This window comes from Saimiri boliviensis, chromosome 12 (genome assembly GCF_048565385.1).
Source record: "Saimiri boliviensis isolate mSaiBol1 chromosome 12, mSaiBol1.pri, whole genome shotgun sequence".
Classification (NCBI taxonomy): domain Eukaryota; kingdom Metazoa; phylum Chordata; class Mammalia; order Primates; family Cebidae; genus Saimiri; species Saimiri boliviensis.
The window spans coordinates 99,309,433-99,332,776 of record NC_133460.1 but is presented as its reverse complement, the minus strand read 5'-3'; the positions used below and the strand labels follow the sequence as shown (position 1 = coordinate 99,332,776).

Below are 23,344 nucleotides of genomic sequence, written 5' to 3'. Positions count from 1 at the left end.
GGCCAGGAATTCATTTTTATTGCATTTTACAAAAGTGTTGGTCTGTGACAAACTGGAAATAATTTTTAAAAAAACCTGGTCTTTCACTACAGATAGTTATCACTGGAACAAACAGTGTGAATATGCATAAGCACAAGAATGTTTCATATAATAAAAATGAATTTTAAACGTCTCCCCCAAATAAATTTAATCAAAAGAAATTTAAAGCACTGTTTTCTCCCATATTCATTCCCTCTTCAGATTCTCCTGATTTAATAAAGCAAAATTACTTTGACCTCTCTAGCTTATAAATTACCTGAAATTAAAATGGAACATATTATTACCATGAAACACTAAATTCAACTTTTAAAATTTAGAACAATTAAAAAGCCTGTTTCTTCAATATATCACAAGTTTTAAACTCTTTGGCTTTCAACAGACTATTTTCTATATAAAGCCAAATCTCAATTTTTAATAAATCATTTTTGTATTAATACCTCTTATATTCTGACTTGGAAAATAATATTTTAATTTCTTTTATCCTTCTTGTTTTTATAATATTTCTGAAACAATCATAATAACTGAATTTGTTATCACAAAATGGAAATGAGAGAAACTTTACAGAAAGAATAAAAACAGTTTAAAAACCCAATTGGTACTGCTGAAAGATATGTTTTACTTTTATTGTGTTTACTTGTTATTTGAATGTTACTTGCTACTCTATTAATTTATTTACGTATTAATGCAGATGAACTCATGTATTAATGCAGACTTAAGTTAAAGTATTATGAATTAACTACGTGCATATGCAGATTAGTTATACATTATAGCATACTTCAATCCAAATAATTTAAATAAAAATTTAATGTACATTTTTTAGATTTGAGAAATTTCAAAATTTAGACGATTTACATTTTAAAATTCACTTTCAAAATGTGAAATATTTTATTCTGGTTATTTATTCAACAAATACTAAATAGTTACTGGTATTTTAAAATGTATAAGGCTCTACACTATATTTGTGGGATTCAACGGTGGGTCAAGCATGAATCCTACCCTCAAGAGACTGATTACCTTATAACTCCAATATGAGAAAGAAAACACAAAGGACCACAAAAGATCAGAGATAATGCCATGAGCATAAAGACAAGTAGTTACCTTTACTGCTGGGGAGGGAGAGGAGGAAGAGGGTAAAAAGAATAAATCATGCGGTGGCATTTAATCTGGATGCTGAAGACAGTGTAGGAATATAGATATCACATTGTGGGTGAGAAATAAGAGGAAAACTTGTAGGCAAACAGAATAGCATCAATAAACGCATGCAAATGTTATATTTGAATAGTGAGCGAAAGTCATAGCAAGAAATAAAGATAAAAAAGCTGGAAAATTCATCCAAAAAGATCCTGACTTCTAAGATTTGATGTCTAAGTATTTACACTTTATGACAGGCGTCCCCAAACTTTTTACACAGGGGGCCAGTTCACTGTCCCTCAGACTGCTGGAGGGCCGCCACATACTGTGCTCCTCTCACTGACCACCAGTGAAAGAGGTGCCCCTTCCTGAAGTGCGGCAGGGGGCCGGATAAATGGCCTCAGGGGGCCGCATGCGGCCCACAGGCCGTAGTTTGGGGACGCCTGCTTTATGAGTTAATAAAGTGTAAGGGGTTCTCAGATCCACACTTGAATGAAATTAATCTGTTAATGGCTTCTAAGTAGAAGGAACAAGCTGAGGAAATAAGTTATGAGGCTACTATAATCCTGGCAGAGGTAATAAAATGCAAACTAGGATTCCAAAAGCAAAAATCGAGAAGGAGGCAGACAGCAGAAATACAGCACAGGAAATACTGATACAACTTGGCAGTAGACTAGAGGCTAAGGAGAGTAGAAGATGAATGAATCCCAGACAACTCTGAAACACAAACCTTGGATGACCAGAAGGATGGATGTGCCACTGACCACAGCAGGAAACAAAGAAGCAGATGCAGTTTTAGAGGAATCAATGATAAGTTTTACTTTGGAAAGATAAAGTCTGAGGTCTCAGAAGAACATCTAAGTGGCTGAGGCTAGAGCTTTGGGGATACTTCAGATATGGAATTCATGATAGAGATGATGCTAAACCAAAAGAATATCAAAGGAATGAAGACAGAAAAGAGGGCCAATGATAGATTTTTTTTTTTTTTTTTTGGCCACATCATTAATATGGCAGACAGAATAAAAATGACACCTGAGACCTAAAAGCTGCAGGAGCAAAGAATGATGTTGCAGAAGCCTTAAAAAAGATAAAGTTTTAAATGGCAGGGGCTGGGGCTGGGGTTGGGGTTGGGGGTTGGGGAGTGGTTTAAACAAGCTCAGCGAAGTTACAGGACAGAAGCTCAATATACAAAAACCAGCGGTACTTATACATTAGGAAAGAACAATCAGAAATGAGGTTCACAGAATAATTTCACTTACAATAAAGAATAAAATGCTTAGGAATAGATTTAAAGAAGAAAGTGCAAGACTTGTACACTAAAAACTATGAAATTCTGTTGAATAATATTAAAGAGAACCTGAGTAAATGGAAAAATATTTGGTGTCTGTGAACTGGAAACCTTAATATTGTTAAGATGCCTGCACTCCTCCAAGCGATCTACAGATTCAATGTAAGCCTTACAAAAATTTCAACTACCTTTTTTTTGTTATTGTTGTTGTTTTGTAGAAATGGACAAAGTAATCCTAAAATTCATATGGCATTATAAGGGACTCCAAATAGCCAAAACGATTTTGAGAAAGAATCAAGTTGAACAATTCATACTTCTCAATTTCAAAACTTACTACAAAGCTGAAGTAATCAAGACAGGGTTGTGCTGGGATATGAACAGATACATAGGTCAGTGGAATAGAATTGAGAGTCCTCAAATAAACTTTACACTTAGAGCCCATAAATGGAAAATAGCCTTTTCACTAACTGCTGCAGAGACAACTGGATGTTTACATGTAAAACACTATGTACAATAATTAACTCAAAATAGATTAAAGATCTAAATGGATAAACTAAAACTGTGAAATTCTTAGAGACTTACGTGAAAATCTATGTAATCTTGGTTAGGCAATGATTTCTTAGGTCAGAAAAAGCACAAAGAAAAAGTAGTTAAGTTGCACTTCATCAAAATTAAAGAAAAAATAGTTAAGTTGTACTTCATCAAAATTAAAAACTTTTGGCCAGGTGCAGTGGCTCACACCTGTAATCCCAGCACTTTGAAAGGCCAATGGGGGCAGAAATCACTTGAGGCCAGAAGTTCGAGACCACCCTAGACAACATGGTGAAACTCCATCTCTACTAAAAATACACAAATTAGCTGGGTGTGGTGGTGCACCTGCAATCCCAACTACTTGGGAGGCTGAGGCACGAGAACTGATTGAACCCAGGAGACAGAGGTTGCAGTGAGCCAAGATCGCGCCAATACATTCTTGCCTGGGCAACAGAGCTAGACTGTCTCAAAATAACAATAACAGAAAACAAACAAAAAAACCAAAAGTAACAAAAGTAAAAACTTCTGTGTGTAGAAGGACACTATCAAGAAAGTGAAAAGGCAACTCCCAGATGGGAGAAAATATTTGTAAATTATTTATCTGATAAGGATCTGCTATGCAGAATATATAAGGGATCCTTACAACTCAATAAAAAGACAAGTAGCCCAATTAAAATACAGGCAGAGGATTTATTTTTTTATTTTGGGGGGACAGGGTCTTGCTCTGTTGCCCAGGGCCTGGAGTGCAGTGGCACCAGCATAGGTCACTGTAGCCTCAAACTCTGGGGCTCAAAAGTCCTCCTGCCTCAGCTTCCAAAGTAGCTGGGACTACAGATGGATGCCACCACACGTGGATAATTTTTTAAAATATTTTTTTGTAAAAAGGGGATTGTCCAGGCCAGTCTCAAATTTCTGGCATCAAGTGATCCTTCTGCCTTGGGCTCCCAAAGTGCTGGGATTACAGGTATGAGTCACCACACTTGGCCAGGATGTATTCTTCAAAGAAGAGTACAAGTGTCTGCTAAGCACATGAAAAGGTACTCAACATTATTAGTCATAAGGAAATGTAAATCAAAGCCACAAGAAGACATCACTTCACACCTACTGGGGTAGCTATAATTTTAAAATAATGGTAAGTATTGGCAAGGAAATGGTGGAATTGGAACCCCATACACTGCTGGTGTGATGTCAAATGGTGCCACCACTGTGGAAAACAGTGGGGGCAGTTCCTCAAAAAAGTGAAATATAGAATTACTCTGTGACCCATCAATTTTACTACTAAGCATATACCTAAGAAAATGGAAAACCTGTATTCACAGCAGAAATATTCATAATAACAAAAAAATAGAAACAACTTAAATGTCCATTAACTGACAAATAATTAAAATACTTGTACAATAAAATATTCAGCCATAAAACGAAAGGAAGTACTGATGCATGCTTCAACTTGAATGAATCTTGAAAACATTACATCATGCTGAGTAAAAATGCCCAACACAAAGAGCCATATATAGTATGATTCCATTTTTGTGAAATGTCCAGAATAGGCAAAGCCATAGAGATGAAAAGTAGATGCGTAGTTGCCAGGGGCTGGGGGTTGGCAGGGAGGAGGAGTCAATAAGAAGTAACTGCTTGATTTGCACAGGGTTTCTTTCTGGGGTGATAAAAATCTTCCGGCATTAGTAATGATGGCTGCATAACATTGTGAATATACTAAAAAAACATTAAATTGTACACTTTAAAATAGTTAAAATGTTGAATTTTATCTCAGGACAAGTTTTCTTTGTAGGAGGAAGTTTTTTAATACAATTTTAAAAATCTTACAATGTAAAATGCTATAAAGAGGAAGGAAGAATGAGAAAGCCTCCTTAATTTAATAACTGAGAGCAACCCTTCGAGCAAGCCATCTGAGTGAGGTAGAAAGGTAGAGTGCAGGGGCTGAAGGAGCAAGCACTGGGCAGCAGGGACTATATACTTGTATATCACTGCCTGCATCAGAATAAAGAAGAAAAGAAAAATGGCCTGCGGATGCGAATCAAGTGTGCATGGTGGGTAGAATTGTTCAGATATCATGTTTTGGATCAGTAGGAGAAATGGATCCAGGTGAGACATAATTTAAAGTGGGAAAAAATTAAAAGAGCATAAAGAAATCTTGACAGAGACACAATTGGTGACGTGCAAACTGAGGTTACTTATACAAAGCAAAAGTAGTGAGAGCAGAGACCAGACCTTATTTTTCTTTTGCGTTTGAGACAACAGTCTCACTCTATTGCCCGGACTGGAGTGCAATGACGCGATCTCGGCTGACTGCAACCTCCACCTCCTGGGTTCAAGTGATTCTCCTACCTCAGCCTCCTGAGTAGCTGGGACTACAGGCCACCACCCCCAGCTAATTTTTGTATTTTAGTAGAGACAGAGTTTCACTATGTTGGCCAGGCTGGTCTCAAACTCCTGACCTCAAGTGATCCATCTGCCTTGGCCTCCCAAAGTGCTGGGATTACAGGCGGGAGCCACCGCGCCTGGCCCATGTTTCATTTTTAATAAGAATGAACTAATTTCCTTGGAACAGTGGTGGTAGGCAGAGTGACAAGGTAGGGGTGTGTGTGTGTGTGTGTGCGCGCGCGTGCGTGTGTGTGTATTCTTAGGTTTCATTTCCAAAGTTTAGTGACTTCACCTACCTGCCTATGAGCATCTCGGAGGTAGGTGTCATATCCAGTGCCCTCGACATGGTAGGAGGATTTTGCTTCATCCGGTACCAGACAGAGAAAACTTAAATGAAAAAGGCCACAATTATGCAAGATGTCCATTTTCATGAAAAAAAGAAAAACAAAAAGGAAAAGTGAAAAAGGTCATAATCAACAATACTCTCACAATTCAATAATAACTTTATAAGTATTAAAGTATCTAGTGATATTGTAAGTTTAGCTAAGTATTAACACAAATGGAAACCTAAAAAGTGAAATCGTATGTTGTTAATTCCTTATGTTGAATGAGTTTTTACAACTCACTGATTAAATATTCTCATTATTTTAAAGGTTTTATTTAAAAATTACCGATTCCACTTAAAATAGCAGTGAGCCTAAGAAAGACTTCTTTTTTTTCTCTTCAGATTGCTGTATAATGACAGATTGCCATGGTGTTTGTTAATCTTAGGAAACTGGTTTTAGGTAATTGAACTTGAGATTTTTATGTACCGTAATTTTGCATCTTGAGCCACATGCAATTTTTCTCTAAAATCACCTGTCAGAACCAGGCCTATTAGTGACAATATTGCAAGGAAAGCAAAAGAGAGAAAAAGGTTGCCACAGAAAAGGGTACTTTCAAAAAAACATAAAACCTTGAACTAACAAAAAGGAACAGCCCAACAACACTTAGCACATATGTTTTATAAATTTTATCAAACCAGCAATTCTCAATGCTGTTACAATAGGGAATTACTTAAAATTAAATCATTTATATTTAAAAAAAGAAAAAAAAAAGGGATGGCCCAGCACAGTGGCTCACACCTGTAATCCCAGCACTTTGGGAGGTCAAAGCAGGTATATCACTTGAGGTCAGGAGTTGGAGACCAGCCTGGCCAACATGGTGAAACCCTGTCTCTCCAAAAAATACAAAAATTAGCCAGGTGTGGTGGCGCATGCCTGTAATCCCAGCTACTCAGGAGCCTGAGGCAGGAGAATCACTTGAACCTGGGAGGCAGAGGTTGCAGTGAGCCCAGGTACAGTGGGCCAAGATTGTGCCACTGCACTCCAGCCTGGGCGACACCGCGAGACTCTGTCTCAAAAAAAGGTGGGGTCGAGGTCACTTTGAGGGTTTGTTTAACCACTGTTAATGTTAAGCAGAGCTTTTCTCTTAGTATCAGGTGTTGCCCCCAGGCTGGCACTTGTTACATAAGCAAGACAAAATTGACAAAATCTTTAAAGAAGATCAAGTTCATATGAGATTTCTGTAACCATCTAAGAGCAGAGCTCTTTTACGTTATAAAAACAAGTAAAAGAGAGGCCAGGCCTGGTAGTTCACCTCTAATCCCAGCACTTTGGGAGGCTGGGAGAGTGGAATCACTTAAGATCAGGAGTTTGAGACCCGCCTGGCCAACAGGATGAACCCCGTCTCTACTAAAAATATAAAACTTAGCTAAATGATGTGTTGGAAGCCTGTAATCCCTAGCTATTCAGGAGGCTAAGACAGGAGAATCGCTTAAACCCAGGAGGCAGAAGTCGCAGTGATCAGAGATTGTGCCACTATACTCCAGCATAGGCAACAGAGTGAGACTCCGTCTCAAAAGTAATAATAATAACAAATATACAAAAATTTAAAAATTAAAAAAAGAGATGGAAGTCAAATTTTATATAGCAACTCACCTATTTACAATTTTATGAACTTCAGTTTTTCCATCATTTTTGGGGTGGTCTGGAGTAGCAGGAGGTGAAGAACTAAGCCACTCCTGGTTTGACAAAGTGTTTTCTGGTGAAATGTCAGTAAATAATGGATCTTCTTCCAGATCTCTAAGTTAAATTTAATGACATATAAAAACAATATTTTATGATGACATTTTTCTAAACCAAAAGATTCTCTACTACTACTACATTTTCTAATGTTACATTTCTTCTTACATTAGAACATTTTGCTAATATAAAGGATTAAAGAATAATGTATATTTTCTAGACAAATTAACATTTTATACTATTTTATTATTAGGTCTAGTGAATACACAATATTATTTGTCATATAAAAGGATCAGTGCATCTAATTTTACTTTTAAGAACTTTTAAACTGTAGGAAGTATTGCTTTTGAGGATAAAGGAGATAGATAAGGGAGAGAGAAAGTTCTATCTCTACATGAAATGCTGAACTCATGGAGTTGGATGGAAACTTACACTGCTCCTGCTATCAATCCATTTTCTACCACATCTTTATCTTCTGCGCACAAAGGTTTATATTCTGTATAATTTCTTTCTTCAAGATTTCTCAAGACCAAGTTGTAAAGAATGTGCTCATTGGGTTTTTGTAAAAGATGTTCAAACATTCGTAATGTCATTATGCTTATCTGAAACCAAAATTGATAAAAGCCAACTGAAAAATATCTTTAGATAAGTTATTCTTCTTGCCATCTTGTGAGTCATGTTTTCAATTTCTAAAGCCAATAAAAAGAGGTTGTATTGAAAACATCTCAAGTGTAATACATTAAAACCAGTATTCCAAAGAATCTAAGTCCAATACTAAATCACTACATAGCTTACCTCATCAGATATGTGATCACAATGCTCAATTAACCTATGCCTTAAAGGATGTCTGCTGATTTCTGCCAGAGTTTCTGGTTCCCTCTGTTCTCCAAGGATAAAAAACACCATTTCTTGAAGCAAAACGTCAGAGGTCACTTGCCGAACGATGCGATGAAGCAGAGCAGTGGATGTGAGAATGCCCATCTCAGAACTGGGCACAACGAACAGGTAATTAGTGGGCAAAAACGATATGACACAGTGATGCTTTTTTTTCCAAAAGAAAACAGGCTACTCACGTTTGCATTAATTGAGGTTCCATAACACCAATGAAAAATCTTTCATGAACAGCTTTGGCAAGAGCAACAGCAGCAGTCTAGAATATAGTAGAAACATCATTTTTCAATATAAAAGAAAGAACAATTTGTAACATCAATAAATCAGTTTGCATTCCCCAACTGAATTAATGTGGAAAGACAAAACTTGCTTAATGACCCTCTTATTGGTGGCATATAAATCTAAATTAGATGTTGGCTACTGGGTCACTTATATTTTTTTTTTCTTTGAGAAGGAGTCTCATTCTGTTGCCAGGCTGGAATGCAGTGGTGCAATCTCGGCTCACTGCAACCTCCGCTTCCGGGGTTCAAGTGATTCTCCTGCCTCAGCCTTCTGAGTAGCTGGGACTACAGGCTCCTGCCACCACGCCCAGCTAATTTTTGTATTTTTAGCAGAGACGGGGTTTCACCATGTTGGCCAGGACGGTCTCAAATCTCTTGACCTTGTGATCTGCCTGCCTCAGCCTCCCAAAGTGCTGGGATTACAGGTGTGAGCCACTGGGCCTACCCTCATTTTTTCTAAATATCCAAGAATAAGAGGAATAGGACAAAAAATTATTATGATGTCCGTATAGTATTAACATTTCCCCAAAGAGCAGGACTGAAGGTAGGTCAGTATTACTTTATAAAGCACTGTACTATAATATTTAAGGAAATATAAAAGGGAAGAACTTGAACTTTGATTTATTCTAGAACTGTAATATATACATACAAACACATATACACTTTTTTTGTTTACTTATTTACTAACCATGGTATTCTAAGACAATTCAAATATATTTGGAGATATAAATTAGCGATTCTAATTTCACTTAGTAAATATTTACATCTTAAAATGATCAAAAAAAACCAGAAAATTTTCAAACCTTTTGGGCTTCCTTAATGAGCTGATCACAATAATCAAACCAGGAAAGAAATGAAATTAAGGCTCGTTTTCCTGGAAATGCTGAAGCATCCTCTTTATGACTATATGAATCCAAGCTGTAAGACAAGGAAGAATTGCTGAGTCCAGAGTCATTCAAAAGCATGGACCCTATTCACTATGTATGAAAAAATGAAGGCATGTGAAACACACTCAGTATGGTACATTCACACAGGCAATGCTGGAGGACTGTCAGAAGAGGGTTCCATAAAAGAAACCAAAGATAAGAGAAAATCTTTTAAATAAGAGCTGTAAATAATTTTCACTTATTAAGTAGCAGAAGAGATATTAAAGCAGAATGCAGCTGCCGGAGGCCAGGCATGGTGGCTCATGCCTTTACTCCAAGCACTTTGGGAGGCTGACGTGGGTGGATCACTTGAGGTCAGGAGTCCAACACCAGTCTGGCCAATATGATGAAACTCTGTCTCTACTAAAAATACACACACACACAAATTCGTCAGCATGGTGGATCATGCCTGTAATCCCAGCTACTTGGGAGCCTCAGGCATGAGAACCTGGGAGCTTAAACCTGGGAGGTAGAGGTTGCAGTAAGCTGAGATCACTTCACTGCACTCCAGCCTGGGCGACAGAGCAAGACTGTGTCTCAAAAAGAAAAAAAAAAATGGAGCTGCAGGAGAAAAAACAGTGGGATAGCTCCGCATACTCCTGCCCTAAGCGGCACCAAGTAACATCAATGAAAAGGTAGAGGTTCTCAGCTGCTGGGATGGAAAAGGATGGTAAAGGAAGATCTACAAACAGAAATAGTGAGTGCCCTCTTCCTGCCCTAAAATGCAATACAGTCATAATGTTAACAAGTGGGTCTGCCCTATAGATGTTGACAGAAAATAAGAGTGGAAAAAACAAAGAAATGTTAACAATGCAGAGAAATACAATAAAAGGTGATTATGTCAAAATATTATACTGCGTATCAGTGGTCGGATTATGGGCAACTTGTTTATGCTGCTTTATACTTTTTAATAACTTATGAATATTCTGCAAGAATCATATATTCCCTGTGAGAATCAAGTTGGGGGGTCTAATAGGTTGGAAAGAAGAGGTGAAAGAATGAGGTAGAAGAAGAGGTTCTATCCAAGCTGGCCAGGAGACAGATGAGACTGCTCTAGAGGCTATGGAAATTATTTTAAAAGGAGATTCCTTCTTTTAGGGTTTTTTGTTTTTAATAATCAGGTAAAAATTACTAGTTTTAATGTAAGCCCTTAAAAACTGATCAGTTTAATGGACAAAATAAAAATATCTTAACTATATAACAGCTGGATTGTTCCCACACCAATTCATTAACACTGATAACTTAATATAAGCATCAAGAAAATATTCCCAATTAATGATCACTAGTAGTGTTACATTTTTCAAAGATTTCTATCATTGCAAAATAGAAATGGGTTTTGAAATGTAGGTGTTAGAAGTTGCCTTTATGGGAAAATACACATAACGGTGCTTACCCCCAGTTAATTGCTTCCACGGTTTCAATATCTAACGGATCCACTGACTGAGGTAGGGCCTTGTACAGGGAGGCAAGTCTGTCTGTCAGTAGTTCACACAAGCAAGTGCTCTGTGTAAGGCACTTTGCAGCTGCAGGCTCTGGCAAACTTACTAACAGCATCAAACCTTCGCATGCCTTCACAGCTATTCGGCCATCCTAAAGGGAAAAAAAAAATTCCCCTTCAATTCTTGAATTGTATATACATCAGGTTGTTTGAAAAAAAATCAGCATAAAAGGATTTAGTGTTTTATACTAAAAGAAAAATGATTTTTTTTTGGTCTATTTAATTTAATTTAATTTTATTTATTTATTTATTTTGAGATGAAGTCTTACTCTGTCACCCAGGCTGGAGCGTAGTGGCTCACTGCAACCTCCACCTCCCAGGTTCAGGCAATTCTCCTGCCTCAGCCTCCTGAGTAGCTGGGATTACAGGTGTGTGTCACCACGCCCAGCTGATTTTTGTATTTTTTTTAGTAGAGATGGGGTTTCACCATGTTGGTCAGGCTGGTCTCGAACACCTGACCTCATGATCCACCAGCCTCGGCCTCCCAAAGTGCTAGGATTACAGGTGTAAGCCACCACACCCAGGCTTGGTCTATTTTAAATGCATATTATTGGCTGGGTGTGGTGCTTCAAGCCTGTAATCCCAGCACTCTGGGAGGCCAGGGCGCATGGATCACCTGAGGTCAGAAGTTTGAGACCAGCCTGGCCAACATGGTGAAACCCATCTCTACTAAAAATATAAAAATTAGCCAGGTGTGGTGGTGCACACCTGTAATTCCAGCTATTGGGGAAGCTGAGACAGGAGAATTGCTTTGAACCCAGGAGACGGAGGTTGCAGTGAGCTGAGATCACACAACTGTACTCCAGCCTGGACACAGAGCAAGACTGCCTCAAATAAATAAATAAATAAAAATAAAGATTAAAAAAATACATGCACATTATTGAAATCATGTTGGGGGAAAAAAGTGAAAATCACAACTCACAGGACTTCTAGTAAGATTTAACAAAGAATTCACTAAATTGTAATCCTGGTTTGGACGAACAACTGAGGCCTCTGGCAGTGAACTGACACTGAGGTTATCCAAGCTCGTGGACAGCTCATCCATCTGAGGAGGAGGCTCGTCTTCCGATTCTGTTTGCTCCACTCCAGCAGCACCAGATAGTTCCTCTGGCTGATAGGACTGCCCTGTATCTGTTGACAAGGAATCCTGACCTTTTAACGTATCTTGCGAAATTACATTTGGTACTCCTTTGGAAGCCAGTGATTTCAACTTATTCTGAAAAGGAATAAATGTTTTATAAGATTCACAGCAAGAACTTTTTAAGCCGAAAATAACATTTTAATGGATTTTTGTGTAACATTCCACATGCCTGACCAAAGTAGCAATAAATGTTATGTCATATGAAAATATTCTGACTTTCAACAACTGTGTTTTAGAATGATTTTACCATTGCATAGGAGTTGATCACACTCCTCATACTAACTACAAAATGTTTACATGGACCATAAGCAATGAACAGTATTAGCAATAATCTGACTACTGCTTAAAACAACTAATATTAGTGAGGAACAAAGTTTCAGGAGGTTTCAACTGCAGTTAATTTTTTTCTCATCACTGGACTACTGTAACTACAGCCTCAATGTTAATTCTTATAAGATCACAGGGTGGGGCCGGGGTAGTTTGCAGGGAGGGAAGTACAAACTTAAAAATATTTTAAAGTTCAAAATTATCAGCATTAAACTGAAGGTTTCTGCAAAAGCCCCCGAATTCTCTCAAATATATAAGAATCTTTTCTAAGTTTTTCCTTAAACCTCTACTCTATAAGAACACAAGAAGCTGGGCACAGCAGCCCATGCCAGTAATATCAGCACTTCAGGAGGCCGAGGCAGAAGGATCACTTGAGCCCAGGAATTTGAGACTAGACTGGGCAACACAGTGATCACAGTGACTTGTGATCACGCCACTGCACTCCAGCCTAGGTACAGAGCAAGACCACGTCTCAAAAATTAAAAAAAAAAAAAAAAAAAAAAAAAACATAAGAAACTACTCAGAAGACATTTTTTACCAATGTCTTTAGGATAGAAATAAGATTTGCTTGAAATGCTGGTGCTCTCTCCCCCAGTCCACACACTCAAACACAAAAAGAACTTAAACTGAAGCATATTAGCAAATCATTAGCTTCAAGGCAAAACTATCCGAACAGAAGAGCTGAAATGAAATTACACACATAGGTTAAAATTAATCATAAACTAACTTCTCCACAGGCCCTATCATCATAGCAACGTATTAAAGGCAGAATGAATTCAAGGTTCTACTTCCAAAGTTATATTATACTAAATATAAATCACTTTTATTGCTGTTAGAAGTATAGGTTAGACCAATTTTCTTGAGAAATTGAGTTCCAAAACATATATTAAAAGAAAACAACTCTATGGAACTCAATGAATACTCCAAACAATTTGCTAATTTCCAACAAAATCAGTGGCATATTGGCCAGGTGCGGTGGCTCGTGCCTGTAATTCCATCACTTTGGGAGGCTGAGGCAGACAGATCACTTGTGGTCAGAAGTTTGAGACGAGCTTGGCCAACATGGCAAACCCTGTTTCTACTAAAAATACAAAAAATAGCTGGTAGTGGTGGCAATGCCAGCTACTAGGGAGGCTAAGGCAGGAAAACTGCTTGAACCTGGGAGGCGGAGATTGCAGTGAGCCAGGATCATGCCACTGTACTCCAGCCTGGGCAAAAGAGCAAGATTCCACCTCAAAAAAACAAACAAACAAACAAACAAAAAAACACCAATGGGATATGATAGTCTTTATGAAAGTAAAACATTTCATTCCATTTAAAATACTAGCAATATTGTCGGGAAAGGTATCTCAAATAAGGACAGCAAGAGGAAGAATGCTAGTATAGCACTCCTTCCTCAAATTGATGTTTCTCTTTCCAGATACAAAAGGTGTTAATAAAAAAAAGAAAGAAAGAAAGTAAGAAAAAAAAAATCAATGTTTCTCAAAGTATGACTTAAGATTGTTGGTATCCTGGTCTTCTGCAGGGCTTAATAAAAATGCAGATTCCTGAGTCCCATCCAGACCTGCTGAATGAGAATATCTGGAGGTGGAGCTAAGGAGTGTGCATTTTAGAAAAATTCCCTAGTGGATGAGAAACTGTGGCTTTAACACATTGGTTCCTACTAAAATTGTTCCTCTTCTGTTCTAGGGATCTCATCAGTACCCACAACATAGCTACACATATAACTCCTAAATCTCTTAAACTTAAACTTCCCTCCCAAATCAGAGATTTGCAATACCGAATATCTGCTAATCATCTCCATCAGGAAATCATGATGACTCAAAGCATCAGGAACCAAAATTACCATCTTCCCCGCAAAATAAGCTCCCTTGGAGTCCCTGTCTTTCCACTAGCAGCAGACTTATTGATTCAGAAATTTGAGCATTCAAATCATCCTTTCCCAGCTTCTGCATCTGAGCAGTTACAAGACCATATAGAGCCTAACTCTAGTCTGAACATACCCATTTCATTCCAACACACTGCTTCCAACTTGGTTATAGTCCTTGTTACTTCTTGCCTGGCTTATTCCATCAGTTTCCAAATTAGTTTCCCTGCTTTTATCTCTCTTCCCAAATAATCTGCTGTATAAAATGGTGCTGCCAATTTAACTTAAGGCACAGACACCATCACATAATAACATCCCTGCTCAAAAACAGTTAATGGCTTCCCAGTACCTACAAGTAAAAATAAACTCTTCATCCTGCCATTCAATGCCTTTGACAATACTTAGTCTCTATCTATTCAGGTACTGCTTGCCACACATCCTAATTATACTGTTTCCTGAACACACCAAAAACTTTTATATCTTCATTCCTTATGTTCACCCACTCTAAACATCTGTCAAGGCTAATTTCTTTTTTTTATTTTTATTTTTTATAGAGACAAGGTCTTGCTATGTTGCTCAGGCTGGTTTCCAACTCCTGAGCTGAAGCAATCTGCTTGCCTCAGCCTCCCAAAGTGCTAGGATTATAGGTGTGAGTCACCGTGCTTGGCCTCATGTCAAAGAAGACCTCTTCCAGGAAGAGGTCCTGATGACCTAGAGCTGATGTATCTCTCCATCCTATAAGCACTTAAGGAACTTACTTTGTATCTTTCCTTTGATTCTCACTTTACTCTACTTTAGATTACAGTATCTGAGCATTCATCTACTGTCTTCACCAGATTATAAACCCCTTTAGGGCAAAGACTGTTTCTAAGTCATCTATCATATATATTTAACCCATAGTAGATGCAAATATTGGCTGATATTAATGAACAGAGAGATGACATTGCAGGGAATACATTCTTGAGAACTGCAAAGCACTTTTGTTCTTATTTATACTTATAAGTAATAAAACTGCATTTCTAGCTGGTCACGATGGCTCATGCCTATAATCCCAGCACTTTTGGAGGCTCAGGTGTGCAGATCACCTGAGGTCGGGAATTTGAGATCAGCCTGGCCAACACAGTGAAACCCCATCTCTATTAAAAATACAAAAATTAGCCGGGCGTGGTGGCACACACCTGTAATTCCAGCTACCTGGGAGAGTGAAGCATGAGAATCGCTTGAACCTGGGAGGCAGAGGTTGCGGTGAGCTGAGATTGTGCCACTCACTACCACCTGTCAGACTGTCTCAAAAAAAGCAAAAACAAAACCAAAATCCTACAACTCCCTAAAGATTCATTCATTTAGTAAGTGTTAACTAAGCGGTTACTATGCATTGTGCTAGATTCTAAAGAAGCTGTGGGGACCCAACATTAATGAGACAGAATCCTTGTCCTCAAGGAGCGTACTGACTAGCAGGAAAAAATAAAATGCGCTTAAATAACCAGTACTGGGGGGAGGGGGGCTCTAATAACTGACACTAAACACATACGAATAGTCCTATTCATTAAAAAAATGCAGACACCTACTACCTCAGGCTTTGGAGAAATATGTTATAAAAACACTGCACAAAGCAGATGTGTCACTAATTTCTGAGTGGTGTTCTTTGCAGTGAGGTTTAAATGTAAATGCTTTTCTAAAGACAGGTACATACCATGTACCTCACCATGAACATATGTAAGCCTACATATTTTGTCTGCTACTGATCCATGCTAGGCACTTAGAAAACAAGTTTCAGAGATTTTTGAGAAATAAATTCTCCAGGCTTAAGTCTGGGGGGAAAAAAAACAACTATGCCTTCAACTAAGTACACTAAGTTTAAGAAAACTTTAGCAAAACTGAACTTTGAGAAGTAAAATCTCACAGCCAAACTATTTCTCTTAAGTACACAATAACCTCAAAAACTCTAATACCATTATAAACCTTCAGAAATCAAAAATCATAAGACTGTTCTAGCTATTTTGAAGCAAATATGCAAAAGATGATATAAAATATAATGCACATGACAAGAAACGCATGATACACATGACGACTGTTAAGGGCACTCATTGTCCTTAACACAACTTCGAATTTAAATTCATGAAATCTTGCAGCTTAGCTGCTTACCTAACTCCAGTTAAGAGTCCAGAATAGAATCCTAGCCGGGCGCGGTGGCTCAAGCCTGTCATCCCAGCACTTTGGGAGGCCGAGGCGGGTGGATCACGAGGTCGAGAGATCGAGACCATCCTAGTCAACATGGTGAAACCCCGTCTCTACTAAAAATACAAAAAATTGGCCGGGCGCGGTGGCTCACGCCTGTAATCCCAGCACTTTGGGAGGCCGAGGCGGGTGGATCATGAGGTCAAGAGATCGAGACCACCCTGGTCAACGTGGTGAAACCTCGTCTCTACTAAAAATACAAAAAATCAGCTGGGCATGGTGGCGCGTGCCTGTAATCCCAGCTACTCAGGAGACTGAGGCAGGAGAATTGCCTGAACCCAGGAGGCGGAGGTTGCGGTGAGCCGAGATCGCGCCATTGCACTCCAGCCTGGGTAACAAGAGTGAAACTCCGTCTCAAAAAAAAAAAAACAAAAAAAAAAACAAAAAATTAGCTGGGCATGATGGCTCGTGCCTGTAATCCCAGCTACTCAGGAAGCTGAGGCAGGAGAATTGCCTGAACCCAGGAAGCGGAGGTTGCGGTGAGCCGAGATGGCGCTATTGCACTCCAGCCTGGGTAACAAGAACGAAACTCCGTCTCAAAAAAAGAAAAAAAGAGTCCAGAATAGAATCCTAAATTGCTTAGTAATGTAAAATAGAAAACAAAACCCATATAAGAGTGGCTAACATTTAAAAATAACAAAACAAAGACCTAACAACATCTAGTGCTGATGACGCCGTGGAACACCAGGAGCTCACGTACAGTACTGACGGGATGCAAAATGGCAAAGCTACTTGGGAGACAGTTTGGCAGTTCCTTATGAAAATAAATGTACACTTACCATATGGTCCAGGGATCCTACCCTACCTATTTATCCAAGTGAAATGAAAACCTAAATCCACGCAAAAATCTGTGTGTGATGTCCTCAGTGGTTTTATTCTCAATGATAAAAAATTAGAAATAACCCAAAAGTCCCTCACTGGCGTATGGATAAACAACTGTGGTACATCCATACAATGGTATACCATTCAACAACATAAAGGAACAAAATCATGGATGAATCTCGAATGCAATAAGCTAACTTTAAAAAGCCAGAATCAAAAGGCTAATTACATTGCTGTGACTTTTTGGGAAACAGGAAACTATTGGGACAGAAAATAGATCAGCGACTGCTAGAGGGTGGGTGGAGAAGAGATGACTACAAAGGGTCGAGGGTTAGTGTGACGCAGCTGTTGCACATCTTCATTGTGGTAGTGGTCACACAACTGTGTTCATCAAGCTCATAGAATGTGGACCAAAGAGTGAATTCTATTGTATGTAACTTATATCTTAAAGCGAAAAAAAAAAGAAAGAAAGAAAAAGGAAGAAACATTTATGTCAGGTGTCCCCAAACTATGGCCCGCGGGCTGCATGCGGCCCCCTGAGGCCATTTATCCGGCCCCCCACTGCACTTTAGGAAGGGGCACCTCTTTCATTGGTGGTCAGTGAGAGGAGCACAGTATGTGGTGGCCCTCCAACGGTCTGAAGGACAGTGAACTGGCCCCCTGTGTAAAAAGGTTGGGAACGCCTGATTTATGTATTATGTATTTTTTATTTTTTTGAGATGGAGTCTCACTCTGTTGCACAGGCTGAAGTGCAGTGCTGCAATCTTGGCTCACTGCAATCTCTGCCTCCCAGGTTCAAGTGATTTTCCTGACTCAGCCTTTCAAATAACTATGATTACAGGCGTGCACTACCACGCCTAGCTGAGGTTTGTATTTTTGGTAGAAACAGAGTTTTACCACGTTGATCAGGCTGATCTCAAACTCCTGACCTCAACTGATCCACCTGCCTCAGCCTCATAAAGTGCTGGGATTACAGGTGTGAGCCATTGTGCCTAGCCAGAAAAATATTTTTTAAAAAACCAAAAAGAAGGCCAGGTGTGGTGGCTCATGCCTATAATCCCAGCACTTTGGGAGGCTGAGGTAGGAGGATTGTTTGAGCTCAGGAGTTCAAGACCAGCCTGAGCAACACAGGGAAACCCCATCTCTACAAAAAAAATTTTTATATTAGCCAGGTATGGTGGTGCACACCTGTAGTCCCAGCTACCTGGCAACCTGCTGAGGTGGGAGGATCGCTGAACCAGGGAGGGTCAAGGCTGCAGTGAGCCATGGTCACATCCTCATACTCCAGCCTGGGCTACAAAGCAAGACCCTGTCTCAAAAAAATAAAAATAGAAATAAATTACAAACAATTACAAACAGAAAGATAAAAAGACAAAAACAACATAATCATTTTTTCTTTTTTTTTTTTTTTTGAGACAGAGTCTCACTCTGTCACTCAGACGGGAGTGCAGTGGCGTGATCTCAGCTCATTGCAACTGCTGCCTCCCAGGTTCAAGTAATTCTCCTGTCTCAGCCTCCTGAGTAGCTGGAACTGCAGGTGCCCACCACCATGCCAGGCTAATTTTTGTACTTTTAGTGGAGGCGGGGTTTTCAACATGTTGGCCAGGCTAGTCTTAAACTCCTGACCTTGTGATCTGCCCGCCTCAGCCTTCCAAAGTGCTGGGATTACAGGTGTGAGCCACCACGCCCGGCCCATTTTTTCTAAAATATTGCAGAATGACTTCATTGCTGAAAAAAAGAAGCAAATGAATGCAAAAAGTACAAAAATATATTTTTTACTTTAAATCTGGAAGTAAAATCCAAAATACCATTTGATTTAAGTAAACTCTGATTCAGTGATCATGGCCATCAAAACAATACAAAATACTACAGCAATCCCAACTGGTAGGAGGTTGGAGACATAGCTTGTGCTTTTTTCCAACTTGTCCAAATCTGCACATGACATCCTTATCCCAGGCCAGATTTCCCATGCTACATACTAGGGCAAACTTGATGGAAAATATGATAGCGTATCAATTTCTGTGACTTGTCTATCTCTGATTCACTCTTCAAGCTGCCCTCTTTCAAGCTATAACATTGTATCTGTCCAGTCCGTGTACCATCTCATATATCTGGCTCAACTGCATTCTTTGAAATGGTTTTTTCCCAGGAGAATAAAATAGTGATCTTAAACGAAAAATAATTCTGAGAAGTAAAACAAGCTAATAACCTGCAAAACATAACTCCTTCTAATATTATTCATAGAATTCAATTTTCATAATGATCTTAATGTAATTATAATTTGAAGGTTGGCAAGAAGTGTATCATACCTCTAGAAAAAAGTTAACCAGGTAGGGATCCTGTTTCAGCTTTGCACACACGATACAAAGAAACTGAATCTCTTCATTTTCTGTTGGTGTTGCAAGGACTTCACCACAGAGTCGAATTAATTTCTGTGAAAAAAAACTTTTTTTAACTTTTTAAACTTAGGTTACTTTTGATGAATTTGTAAAATAACCATCCGTTTACCTTAAGGATATTTAAAATTTTCATATAATGCAAATACCCTGCACTAATCAAAACACTAGTAATATTTATGATTATCTATATCAAAATAAACTTACTAGTAAGTTTTTCAAGTTCATTGCTGTAAATAATTAATAAGTTATATAATAAATTCTCCTTTAGACATCATGGAGGTAAAATAAAGGGAAAATTCATGTATAAAATTTTAAAAGAGAAAAAGAAAGACATTAAGTATACTTAATGCTGTGTGATGCATAAAGAAAGCTTGAGTATTTGCTAATTTGCATGTTACTTTTAGAATAATTTCATTACTTTTACTCTTAGAAAATTTCAACATTAAAATAAATCAAACCAAATAATTTTTTGTAAAGGAAGCAAATACCTGCACTGGCCTGTGCACGTTAATGTGTGGAAGTAGTGGCTGCCGGATTCTTCCCAGGAGTTTCGTATAGAAAACCAAAACCTGCTGTTTCATTCCTGGAGGACACTGGGTATAGGAAAAAAGGAAAGACAAAAGGAAAAGAACAGACAATGCAAACACATTTACTGAAGAGCTTCAAAAATCAGAGAGACAATGTATATGAATGTATTCTACCTTGAAAAGACAATGCAACTGGCCAGTTAATAACTGTTCATAATAAAATTTTCAAATATTAATGATGAGTATTCTAGAAATAAAATTATACATCTGAGACCATAATAGAGCATATGAGACCATAGGCTCATGCAGTTACAAACAGCATGGTGACAATATGTTGTTGAGATTAGAGTTTGGTGCAGGCAATGTCAACCTGTTTATATTCGAAATGCTGGGGTAACTTGAAACTATAATAGTTAACTTCCTGCCAGAACAAAGGCAAATTGTGTTACTTACGCTAATGACGGACAGGTCATCAACAACTTTCCATCATATATATATATATATATATATAGGAGTAAATAAAGCCTCCTAACACACATGTAAATAAAAGGAAACCTATGGTGTAAACCGTTCTGATTTTATTCTAACATCATTTTAAATTAGAGCCGTTCCTAAGTATGCATGGTTATACCCAAATCTGTACTTACTCAATTCCTGTAGTCAGCCCTGTGGAACCTATATATGTGAAAATTCAGCCCTCTGCATAGGCAGGTTTTGCATCCTGGAAATACTGTACTTTTCATCCATGTTTGGTTGAAAAAATCTGCCTATATGTGGACCTACACAGTTCAAACCCACGTTGTTCAAGAGTCAACAAAAAAACCACGTTATTTATATTATGATTATAATAGGCAAGAATGTTTAATAAATTAGTTTTTATAACATGCCAGTTGTATTAAGTATTTGCTGAAAAGCAGGTAAACCCCAGTGATCACTCACGTTGCAGATTAAGAGAGTATGAATTAACAAGATTAGGCTCCTTAATTAAGCTGCTTACATTGCTTCAGATTTCAAATACAGTCACAAAATAAGTATTCCCAAAGCATTATCATAGACATGCTACCTGGAAGTGTAAACTATAATCTTATGCACAATAATATTTTTAAGCTAGCAAATACTTTACATTATTTAGATAAGTCACTAAATAATATTTACAATCACCTGTATTAAAATAAATTTACTAGAACTACAATTACTAACTTTTGCTCAAAAATCAATTCATCAATTTACTATTAAAAACCCTTCTCTCCAAAGGACAGGAATAAGGAGGAGGAGAATGAGTTTCAGAAGATTAGGGAGCAGGTGTGTTGCCTAGACAACATAAATTCAGTGAATTTAACTTAAAAGTAAATTGGAGTATTATAGACAGACAAAAGGAAATCATCTTGAACGCTGCTATTCATAACTCTCTTTGCCATGAAAATACGTCTATAGGTATCTTTTGTTTCAGTCTGATTTTTTTCACATATAGAAACTCACAGAACAGAACTATAGACTTCCAGGGCTAGGGAGGCCCCTTAGCAATCACATCTTGGATTTTACAGAAGAGGAAGATTAACCAAAGAGACTTGTGATGGTCACAGTGTGCAAATAATGAAGTCAGGACTGGAAGCCCGGCCTCCTAATGTGAACCCAAGGCTCTTCTGTTCCTGCACTTGGCCACATGGCTGGAAAACTTGTCTCTATAAGCAATTTGAAGGTTTTGCAATATAAAATATTATTGATATAATTTCAGCTTTGTAAAGATTTTTCAATATTCATCAGGCCTAAAAAATATAAACTGGCTCAATAGTTTAGTGTCAAAATAATCAGTGACATTTACTTCCAGGACTATGACAAATAATTCCTATTTTTCAATTCTATTTTAACTAATTTCCTTCTCTTTTTTTATTCTGAGCACATGTACTTGAGTTTATTTTCATAAATGTTTATATTGGAATTTACTCTTTTTTTTTTGAGATGGAGTCTTGCTCTTGTTACCTAGGCTCAAGTGCAATGGCACAATCTTGGCTCACTGCAACCTCCGCCTCCTGGGATCAAATGATTCTCCTGCCTCAGCCTCCTGAGTAGCTGGGATTACAGGCACCCACCACCACACCTAGGTATTTTTTGTATTTTTAGTAGAGATGGGGTTTCACCATGTTGGCCAGGCTGGTCTTGAACTCCTGACCTTGTGATCCGCCTACCTCAGCCTCCCAAAGTGCTGGGATTACCGGCGTGAGCCACCACACCCAGCCCTATACCTTGCCCAGCCAAGTACTAGTTGTTGTTTAGAGAGTTTGGAATCTTTGCTATCTCTATGGACATATTTGTATAGGCCACACAATTTTCTTTTTTCCATGATCTTAATTTTAATCCTGCCATGTTCAATACACACCTTTATAATTAAGTATTTGGCAGCTTCTGTATTTGTAAGACATTAATGCATGTACTACATGCCCAAGAACATGGTGTCAATTAGGAACTTACATCAGCTTTTCCTAAGGTGTATAATGTTTCCAAGATCTTGTGATGGAGCAAGTATTCCATACATGGCCCCGTCTCTCCAGATTCCCGTTCATTTTCTTCTTGAACCAGTATATCTAACATCTGTTCCAGATGCGATGGAATATTTGTATCCGTCACTGGGGCTTTATCATCTAAACAATAAAAAAATCCATTAAATAGTTAAACATTTTTAAACTGCAATATTTGCACCTAAAATACTCTCTGTATTTCCCTTTTCCTATTCAAACTGAGAAAAATCTGAACTATACACTTAAGGGAAGTTTATATAGTATGATTATCTTTGCTAGAATTTAGATGATGCATTTTGTCATATTCTTACCCAAAAACTAAATCAATATTCTGAAATATGGCCAGGCAAGGTGGCTCACGCCTGTAACCCAATACTTTGGGAGGCTGAGGCAGGTGGATCACCTGAGGTCAGGAGTCCAAGACCAGCCTGGCCAACATGGTGAAACCCGTCTCTACTAAAAACACAAAAACATTAG

General features: G+C 38.2%; 1 protein-coding gene across 2 annotated transcripts in view; it reads right to left on the bottom strand.

Moving 5' to 3' along the window:
- The window catches only part of FHIP2A (FHF complex subunit HOOK interacting protein 2A), a 46,407-nt gene that overhangs the window by 9,816 nt on the left and 13,247 nt on the right, over positions 1 to 23,344 (bottom strand). For both annotated transcript variants that reach the window (XM_039465352.2, XM_074382943.1), the window contains exons 3-13: positions 22,821 to 22,990; positions 20,313 to 20,417; positions 19,735 to 19,857; positions 11,953 to 12,246; positions 10,926 to 11,122; positions 9,410 to 9,524; positions 8,508 to 8,584; positions 8,230 to 8,422; positions 7,867 to 8,036; positions 7,351 to 7,494; positions 5,668 to 5,758 (exon numbers count right to left, since the gene is read on the bottom strand). In XM_039465352.2, the coding sequence (XP_039321286.1) occupies positions 5,668 to 5,758; positions 7,351 to 7,494; positions 7,867 to 8,036; positions 8,230 to 8,422; positions 8,508 to 8,584; positions 9,410 to 9,524; positions 10,926 to 11,122; positions 11,953 to 12,246; positions 19,735 to 19,857; positions 20,313 to 20,417; positions 22,821 to 22,990 (1,679 nt within the window). The remainder of the gene's footprint in view (positions 1 to 5,667; positions 5,759 to 7,350; positions 7,495 to 7,866; positions 8,037 to 8,229; positions 8,423 to 8,507; positions 8,585 to 9,409; positions 9,525 to 10,925; positions 11,123 to 11,952; positions 12,247 to 19,734; positions 19,858 to 20,312; positions 20,418 to 22,820; positions 22,991 to 23,344) is intronic.